Below are 10,744 nucleotides of genomic sequence, written 5' to 3' on the forward strand. Positions count from 1 at the left end.
CACAACTAAATGTTTAAATTTATTACTTAATAGAATTCTTTAAATATTTTCAATTTTCCCGCCTTAATATTTAAAACTTTTAAAAAATTGAATGAAACTTTACAAACATGAAAAAAACAATATCCAAATACACTTATGGTAACAGCATATTTTTTCAGGTTAATAAATAAATAAATTATCTTCTCATTATTACGATTATTACTATCTTACTATTATTTGTTGACCCTCAGCTTGTAGACATCTTGGATTTCTCCCGCCCAGCCTGAAATACCTAATCGAAAAAAATATATCGATCCACTTTACACTAAAAATGGCGGCGCCCTGCCGTGTGACGTGTAGTTTACTTTCCAACATCCGAAAGTCATAAATGACATGGAATACTTCAAAAGTAGCCTAAAATCGGTCCTCGGGGCTCCTCCACCAGGAAATGAGCCTTCTGGAGCCGACACGGTAAGTACCGGAATTTTTTTTACTATTCTAGCAAAAAGAGTCTGCTACGGCTTGGCAGACGAACTGTCAAAATGTCATGTTTTTGCAGCTCTGTCACTTTCCAGACCGCTAACAGATTGCAATAAGATGCAACGAAATTAGGGCCAAATTTTTGACCTCATGTTATTAATAATTGAGAAGTTTGTGTATATTTCAGGGTGGAATAATTGTTTCTTTAGGTTATGTCTCTCTTTTCCTGATTTGCAAAATGTACTGTAAATATTGAAGGAGGGGACGTTTTCATGTATATTTATTTAATATATTAAAAAATATATAGGCCTTTCGATTTTGTATGTTTTTATTAATTTTAGTTCCGAAATTTTGAAGTAATTTTACCTGGAAAGCATGGAATTGCCACGAATTTTTCTTTAAGTCAGATATTTTTTTCGTGAGCATGTCTTTATGATTATTTTTTAAATTGCAGTATAAAATTGAATAAAAATTATTCTTTATTTATGGAAGTAAATTTTAATTACTATATTACTGAAAATTTACCTATTCTATTTTTACTTGGAATTTCATTTTTTTTAGATAAAAAATTCAGTTATTTATTCATAATTTTAGTTGAAAAATCATCTCTTTGGTTGAACATTAATTTCTTCAAATAAAAGTTTAACTACCCAATTTTTAGTTGCAAGATTATTATTTTTAATTTAAAAATTTAATTAAAGAGTTGTCCTTTTTGATAAAAAATTTATAATTTTTGTTAAAAATTCACCTTTTTGGTTAAAAATTAATTTCTCTGTTCGAAAGTTGAAGTATTTTTTTTTAAATTGGTTACTTCTGGGTTGAAAATTCAAATATTTGTTTTAAACATTTTGTATTTTATTCAAAAGTTATTCTTCTTAATAGAAAATTAATAATTTTTGTTGAAAATTCACCTTTTTGGTTAAAAATTAATTTCTCCGGTCGAGAATTGAAGTATTTTGAAAAAAATTTGTTACTTTCTTGTTGAAAATTAATTTTTTGAATTGAAAATTTAACTATTTCTTTTTTAGTTAAAAATTCAACTATTTCGTTCAAAAATTATATATATTTTTTAAAATAAAAGTGTAACTTTTACATTTATTGGTTGAAAATTGATATTTTTAAATTGAAAATTAAACTATTTAATTGGTTAAAAGTTAAACTCTTTTATTAAAAATTCATTTTTGATTAAATATTAATTTCTCTGTTCGAATATTGTAGTATTTTGTTAAAAATTTGTTACTTTTGGGTTAAAAATTCAAATATTTGTTTCAAATTTTCTGTATTTTATTGAAAATTTGTCCTTTTTGATAGAAAATAAATAATTTTTGTTAAAAATTCACCTTTTTGGTTAAAAATTAATTTCTTTGTTCGAAAATTGTAGTATTTTGTTAAAAATTTGTTACTTTTGGGTTGAAAATTCAAATATTTGTTTCAAAACTTCTGTATTTTATTGAAAATTTGTCCTTTTTGATAGAAAATAAATAATTTTTTTTAAAAATTCACCTTTTTGGTTAAAAATTAATTTCTCTGTTCGAAAATTGTAGTATTTTGTTAAAAATTTGTTACTTTTGGGTTGAAAATTCAAATTTTTGTTTCAAAATTTCTGTATTTTATTGAAAATTTATCCTTTTTGATAGAAAATAAATAATTTTTTTTAAAAATTCACCTTTTTGGTTAAAAATTAATTTCTGCGTTCGAAAGTTGAAGTATTTTCATAAAAATTGGTTACTTTTGGGTTGAAAATTAATTTTTTTAATTGGAAATTTAACTATTTCTTTTGTATTTGAAAATTCAACTATTTAGTTAAAAAATTATATATTTTTTCAAATAAAAATGTAACTATTCTATTTTTTGGTTGATGATTGATGTTTTTAAATTAAAAATTAAACTATTTAATTGGTTAAAAGTTAAACTCTTTTGTTAAAAATTCATTTTTGGTTATTGATTCATCATTTTAATTGTAAAGTAATCCCTTTGGTTGAAAATTTAACAATTTTGTTGGAAAATAATTTATTCGTACCAAAAATTCATTTTTGTTTGTTTGTTATAGAAAGAATGTTTCTAACAGAAAATTGAACTATTTGGTTGAAAATTGATATTTTTTTAGTTGAAAATTCAACTGTGTTGTTAAAGGTTTACGTATATTGTTAAAAAATTCGTCTTTTTATATAGAATATTAATCTTCTTGGTTGGCCATTCATCTTTTTAGTTGATAATTAAACTAATTGGATGAAGATAGACTCTTTGTTAAAAAGGATTTTGCTCTATTTTCGTTAAAAAAATTTTAATTAATTTTTTTGACTAAAAATGTAACTATTCCAGTTAAATATTTTATCATTTTAGTTGAAAATTCATCACTTGGGGTTAACATTAATTTTTTAACTTTAAGTTTAGCTATTCAATTTTTTGTTACAAAATTGTCTTTTTTAGTTGAAAATTCTTTTTTTTTTTGTAGAAATTAGTCTTTCTGGTTGAAAATCCAATGATTTTAGTAAAAGATTCATCATTTTAGTTGGAAATTCATCTTTATGGTTTAAAATTCAATTATTCCAGGTGAAAGTCATCATTTTAATTTAAAAATCATTACTTTGTTTGAAAGTTGAGCTATATATTTTTGAACTGAAAATGTAACTATTTCAATTGAATATTCCATAATTTCAGTTGAAAATTCATCTCTTTAGCTGAAAATTAATTTTTTAAACTGAAATTTAACTATTCAATTTTTGTTGAAATTCTTTTTACTTGTTAATTCATGTATTTTGCAACATTGATCTTTTTATGGTAAAAATTACTCTTCGTTTTTGGAAATCAATATTTTTTTAATTTAACTATTTCCGTTAAATATTCAAAATTTTATTTAAAACTTCATTACTTTTTGTGAAAATGTAAATAATTAGCAGAAGTTTCGTTCTATTATGGTTTAAAATTAATTGTTCCAAATTTTAATTTAAATATTTCGTTGAAAATTCCTTCTTTTTGGTAGAAAATTAATCTTCTTGCTTGCAAATTTAACAGCTTCTTTGCACTTTTTTTATCTCTTGACTGAAAAATGTTTTTAGTTTGTTTAAAAAAATCAATTATTCTAATTAAAGATTCATCACTTGTTTTAAAAATTGATCAGTTTGGTTTAAAATAAATTTTATTAACCGAAAATATAGCTTCCATTTTTGGTTAAAAATTGATCTTTTTTAGTTTAAAATTCAACTATTCGTCTGAAAAATTTTACTTTTGTAGTTGACAATTCACGTATTTCGTTGAAAAATCATCTGTTCTGTTAGAAAATTTATCTTCTTGTTTAAAAAACTTATTCTTTTTGATTCAAAACTTAAGTATTCCAGTTAAACGTTCGTCATTTCAGTTGAAAATTAATCTTTTTGTTTTAAAAATAAAACTACTTTAGTTAAACTAATTCGTTAAAAAATCCATCTTTTTTGTTTGAAATTCATCACTCTGGTTGAAAATTCGTTTCGTTTTTGCTGGAAATTTAATTATTTAAAGTGATAGTTTAACTATTTCATTTCCTGTATTTCATAATAATTAAACTTCAAAGGTTCACAATATTTTCCACAGTATTTAAAATTCTACAATTTGAAATGGTGAAAATAACAGTGACTTTTGATTTGACAGAATCACATCTTTCAGTAAAAAAATGTATCCAGTCCTTTTTAAACGTGATTTGATGCTGAATGATATCATACTTATTAATAATATATTTATTGTCTTTAAAATTTTTATAATTTTAATTTAAAATTGTAGTTTTAAATGTGCAATTCTAAAATAATTTAATCTTTGAGGCCTTGATACCAACATTTTTTCTTATATTGATTAGTAGATTAATTTTGGGAGGTTTCAAATTTTAAATTTCACAATATTGTAGTTTCAAATTCAAATATTCAAAATTTAAAGACCATTTCGCTATGAAATATTTCAAAATTTCGTATTAAAAGCGTGGAATATTTCTCTTGAATTTAATAATTTTAGATGTAAATACAAAGAAATGTTGCACTGAAAAGCTTGAAATTGTACAATTTCAAAAAATCAAACCATAGCAATATTCTTTTGTATTCTTTATCTTCATTTTTAATATTTAATGTAAGATTATACAATTTTCTAATTTTTATTTGAAGATTTAAATAAATTAATCATATCAATTTGAGGTTAAAATAAAAAAAGATGAAACTTAAACTATCTGAAATTGACGAGTAAATGGATAATTTCAGTAATTTTAAGTGGTTACAATTTCAGAGTTCTGAATTTTCATGATGAACGCTATATTTTTAATTTTTCCCTTTTATAATTTATAATTTTACAATTGAAATTGAATCCGTAGAATTTTGGAAAATAATATTACCAATTTACAAATTATCAATTTTTAAGCTAATTAAATTTACTTAAAAAATTTACATTTTAAAGGGTATGGGTATAAAAAAGTTTTATTATCACAATTTTTGGTGACTACATTTTTTTCAATTTTAAATGAAGTTCGCATTCGTTTCAGTTACCATGGTTTTAGTTTTCAATATTAAATAGTCAAATGTTACTCACTTTGAATTTTAAACGACGCAATTTCCAACATTCAAGGCTTAAAATATTTAATTTTTAACGTTTTGATATTGTCCTATTTTCAAAATTTTAATCTAAAACCACGCTAGTTTCCTGATTATCCAAAAAAATTAAAATTGCCTAATTTTCAGCGCTTTAACTTGGAAATGATACAATTCATCTCCTTTTTCTAATTAAATTGTCGAAAATCATTCATATATATTTCGTTTGATTTCAGACGCTGGCAATTCAAAATTATAAATTATTAAGTATTGTTAAAAAAATATTTAAAACATTATATTAAATAATCGGTTTATTAATGGATTTTTAAATTTGCATATTTTCATGTCATTAAATACAAAATTCAGAGACATGAACTCTGTATTTTCCTTTATTAGACACAAAAATTTCCTTATCGTTCTTGTTAAATGATTTAAAGGCAATCAATTTCTTGCAAATAGATTTGCTGTTATTTATCGACTTCCGAAATTGATAGTGTATGTGAAAAAAACTGTGGTTTCGCAAATATTGTTGATTTTTTTTCTAAACCGGGAGAAATCACGAATATTTACCGGGAGAAACCCGGGAGACGAAATTTAAAAAAAAAAGTGGACACCCTGAATACGTCTTTTTTGGAAGAAAATTAATCTTTGAAGATTCAACCATTTAGTTACGAATTCATTTACTTTGTTGAAAATGTAATATTTTTACTTAAAAATTTAGGAATTTGAAACGGTTTAAATTTATTTTGATGTAGTACCTACATTAATTTTACCTTAATATTTACTGAATTTCAAGTATAAGAATATAAAATAAAAAATTGATTTGAATTATTTTCTTAGTATTATTTAATTATTTAATTATTCGAGGATGCTAATATATTTAATAATAGCTTTCAATATAATTTATCAAAGCTGTCTAAAGTAAATACATTAGTTGGTTGCCTAGAAACTTAAAAAAAGAACATTATTTATAACAATCTTATGAAACTGTTTAGATATTTCGAGTCGATTGTTTTTAAAAATGCAAAATATTTTAATGGTTCCGTATTATGAAAAATTATACCTGGGAAAAACTTGAGATACTTGGAAAAAACATGGATTTGCCAGAAAAAATTTTCTTGTCAGGATTTGAGTAGATAAAAGTGATATAAAAAATAAAAATCATAAAGTGTGATTTTCCATTTAATTTCACATAAACGTAAAAATTGCTAGTCAATTTATTAGCATTGTTTTGAAAAAAAAGTCTACGAAAAATGTTGTTTTTTTTTACACGAATTTGTTAAAATCACTACATTTATTGAAAGTTCTTGTTTCTTGCATAATATTTTCATTGGAAATTGTACCCTACAATATCAAGAAAAACTTTTTTGTTGTGTTTTAGTTACTTGAATAAAGTGAAAACGAGTTTCTGAATTTATTATAATTTAGAATAAATTATTTGTTACATTTTTAAATTATCTTACATTATTATTTGTAATAATTTATAATACAATTTTTAATTTGGAATATTTAGAAAAATTATTAAGAATAATAGATTAAAATATAGCTGAAAGTTCATCCATTTTACTTTGTATTTTTTGTTGGGAAATTAATCGTCTTGGTTGACAATTAACCTTTTCGGTTGAAAATTCATCCAATTTGTTAAAAATTTATTTTTGGTAAATAATTTATTATTTGAATTGAAAATTTTGTTCTTTAGTTGACAATTGAACTAATCTGTTGATTCGTTTTTTTAATCAATTAAAACAAAATAAAATTTAACTATTCCAGTTGAGGATTCATCATTCTACTTGTAAAGTAAATTTTGTTGGAAAATCATTTTGTCGCCCCATAAATTTTTATTATTTTTTTTTTTTGTCATATGATTAATATTTCTAATTGAAAATTGAACTATATGGTTAAAAATTTATGTTTCTTTAATTGAAAATTCGTCTTTTTATATAGAATATGAATCTTCTTGATTGACAATTTATCTTTTTAGGTGAAAACTAAACTAATAATTTTTTTTGTTAGAAATTCATCATGTTAATTGGAAATTAAAATCTTTGGATGAAAAATGAACTATTTCATTGAAAATTAATTTATTCTTTGGCTGATAATAATAATTTTTTTTTACTGAAAATTGAACTATTTTAGTTGAAACCTCAACTATTTAGAATAATGGTTACTATCTCCTATTATAGTAGAGGTTCCTTGTAAAATTTAGAATACATTAAAAAGTGAAATCGAGTAAAATTGAATTAGAAAACAGATATAAGAAATGATTATTTATGAAATATTTTTTTTTAGGTGGAAAGGTTGGTGGATAGACTCCAATCTTCCACTTTGCTCGATGATAGAAGGGATGCATGTCGAGGCCTCAAAGCCCTCTCTCGATCTTATCGAGTCGAAGTAGGAGCACAAGGCATGGATGCCTTCAGACAAGTTTTAGAAATGGATAAAACAGATTGCGAAATTACTGGTCTTGCTCTGGAAACCCTCTGCAATATAACGCATCCAGATACTTTTGATGAGGAAGGTAAAAGAAAAAAATTACATATTTTTAATTTTTTTTTTAAATTTTTCAAGCAAACTATCACATTTTCTGTTTTTTTTTTTTCATTTTTTGTTTAATTTTTCCAATCGAAAGTTCCAATTAAGGAATTTTAATTTAAAAAATTTTTTAAAACGTGCGCAAAAGCGAAGAAAAAACACGCGAGAGCAAAAAACGACCCAAAAAAATTTTTATTTGAAAACAAATAATTTAATGTTCATACCAATAATTTTCTACCGAAAACCTAAATTAAGTATTTTAAAAATAAAGTTTGTAACAATAAAAAACGAATTTGGAATAAAATTGATCAATTTTCAACGAAAAACGGTTATATTATTAGTTTAAAGAATAAATTTACAACAACAAATTAAAAGTTTTCAGGAAAATAGTTTAATTTTTAACAAAATCCCTGAATTTTTAACCATATAGATGAATTTTTAAATAAAAAGATCAATTCTTATCGGAAGATGAAACGTTTTATCTTGATCTAAAAACATAATCTTAAGCTATATTACAAAAAGTTTGACAAAAAAGATGCATTTTCAACTAAAAAAATTCATTCCTTATTAAAATAGCAAAATTTTAAACAATGAGAATAATTTTCTACCAAAAAAGATCAATTTTCAACTGAGAAAGTTCATGTTTCAAGCAAAAAATGTTAACAAAATTGTTCAAGTTTCAAATTTTTAAAAAATTTCAATCGAAGATGATACATTTAAATGTTCAGTATAAAAAATTAATTTTCAGCAAACGAACACTTCAATTTTCACAAAAAAAAAAGAATTTTTAACTAAAATAGATACATTTTCAAACAAGAAGAATAATTTAATTCTAAAACAGATGAATTATTAACTAAAAACGGTCAAATTTCAAGCCTAAAAAAAAATTCCGAATGAAAGTTCAATTTTCAATTAATAAATAAATCAATTTTCAACTAGAATATATAAATTTTCAACAAATAATTATACAATTAAATTCTCTGTTAATTTTTTTTCAGCCCAAAACCAATCAAATTCTCAACAAAATAGTTGAATTGTCAATAAAAAAATTAATTTCCTATATCAACAGATGAATTTTCAAACAAGTGGAATAATTTTTTTAACAAAAAAGAGGAATTTTCAACTGAAAATGATAATTTCTAAAAACAAAACAAAAATGTCAACAAAATTGTTAAATTTCCCACTTTAAAAATGAATATTTAAACTAAAAAAAAAAGTATTTAAACAAAAATGAAAGTTACATTTTCAGACAAAAATTCTAGACCAAAAATGAAACAGTTAAATTTTCAATTCAAAAAATCAATTTTGAACAACAGCAAAAACAATCAAATTTACAACAGAATAGTTAAATTTTTAAACGCAGAATGAAATGCACAAACAACATGAACAATATTCTAATTAAAAAAATGAATTTTCTACCAATGAAATTAATTTTTTCTAAAAACCGCAAATTTGGAAGGAAACACGAAAGCAATTTTCAACCTTAGAAATGAATTTTAATCTAAAAAATAAGTATTCAACCAAAAATGGAATAGTTAAATTTTCGGATAAAAAATTGATTTTTCAACAAAGTAGTTTAATTTTCAACGATGGCATTCATGGTTGAAAATTCACCTATTTTATGGATAATTCGTTTCTTTTTTGTTGCAAATTAATTTTGTTGAAATTCCTTCTTTTTTTTCGAAAACTATTTGTTTGAAAATTCTTTTTTCCGCATGAAAATTAATTTTAAAATTATATTTTTCAGTTAAAAATTCATTATTTCTGTCGAAAATTAAAGTTTTCAAATAAAAATGTAACTATTACATTTTTGGTTAAATCTTTTTTTTTTAGTTTTAATATTAATTTTTAAGTTGAAAATTTGGCAATTTGTTGATTTTTTTAATAATATATCTTTTTTCAGTTGAAAATTCTTCTATTTTAATTGAAAAACCATCTGTTTTGGTTAAAAATGATTTTTTTTTGTCTTTTTGAAAATTTTAATATTTTGTTGAAAATGAATTTTTGGAATTAAAAAATTTAACTGTATCATTTTCGGTTAAAAATGTATTTTATTAATTAAAACATTTGTTTTTTTGCAAGAAAATTGACCTTTCTCAGTTTAAAATTTATATTTTTTGGTAGAAATTTATTCTTCTTGTTTAAAGTTCATATATTTTATTTAAGAATTAATTTCTTTCGTTAAAAATGCATCTTCTTATTAAAACTACTTTTTTGTTGATTTAATATGATTTGTTTAGAAATTCAATTAGATGGTTGAAAGTTTATGTATTTTGTTGGAAATTAATCTATTTTGCTAAGCAAAATTTTTGTTGTTTTATTTCTTAAATTGGTAACAAAAAAAATAAATTTTTAATAAAATAATTCAATTTTAATACCGAAAGATAAATTTTCTACCAAAAAAGACACAGTTTCAATCAAATATATAAATTTTCAACTAAATGAAGGACAGTTGAATTTGGAGTTGGAGAAGTTAATTTTAAATGGAAAAGAGCGAGTTTTTGGCAAAATGAATTAATTTTCAAACAGAAATGGAATAGTTACATCTTCAGTTAAAAAAATATAATTTTTAACTAAAAAGAAACAAATAGTTTTTTTTTCCGCCAAAGAAATGAATTCTTAACAAAAACTAGAAAAGTTAAATTTTCTACAAAACAGATCACATTTTAACGAAAAAGATTACATTTCTATCAAAAAAGATACATTTTGAACATAAAATAGAATAGTTAAACTGAAATTTCAACTAAAATGATAAATCTTCCACTAAAAAAAATTTAATTTTTAACCAAATACGTGAATTTTCAACTAAAAAGATAAATTTTCGACAAAAAATAAAATAGTTAAATTTCCACTTAGTAAAATTAATTTTGAACCAAAAAAGAAACGAATTTTCAACAAATATTTAAATTTTAAACCAAGGAAATTAATTTTTAACCAAAAAGATGAAATTCCTACTAGTGAGAATACACTTCTACAAAAAAACACAGATTTTAAACACAAAGTTGAATTTTTACATAAAACAGATAAATTTTCAATAAAAAAATATTTTTAAATTTAAAGTCAATTTTCAACGAAATGGTACATTTTTAGACCAAGAATATTAAATATTTCGGGGTAGGCGTGACTCACTCGGCAAGGGAAAGGAGTAGTGTGTGGAAGGGATAGAGATTTTTCAGATTGATCCAGAATTCTCGTGCTATTTAAGTAAA

At 22.6% G+C, this 10,744-nt stretch overlaps 1 protein-coding gene across 1 annotated transcript in view; it reads left to right on the plus strand.

Annotated features, from left to right (window-relative positions):
* Positions 1 to 313: 313 nt before the first annotated feature.
* LOC117179888 (general vesicular transport factor p115) overlaps positions 314 to 10,744 on the plus strand; it is a 45,768-nt gene continuing 35,337 nt past the window's right edge. Inside the window, exons 1-2 of the mRNA XM_033372077.1 lie at positions 314 to 450; positions 7,293 to 7,521. Of these exons, the coding sequence (XP_033227968.1) occupies positions 373 to 450; positions 7,293 to 7,521 (307 nt within the window). The 5' untranslated portion in view covers positions 314 to 372. The remainder of the gene's footprint in view (positions 451 to 7,292; positions 7,522 to 10,744) is intronic.

Source organism: Belonocnema kinseyi, chromosome 9 (genome assembly GCF_010883055.1).
Source record: "Belonocnema kinseyi isolate 2016_QV_RU_SX_M_011 chromosome 9, B_treatae_v1, whole genome shotgun sequence".
In the NCBI taxonomy this organism is placed as follows: domain Eukaryota; kingdom Metazoa; phylum Arthropoda; class Insecta; order Hymenoptera; family Cynipidae; genus Belonocnema; species Belonocnema kinseyi.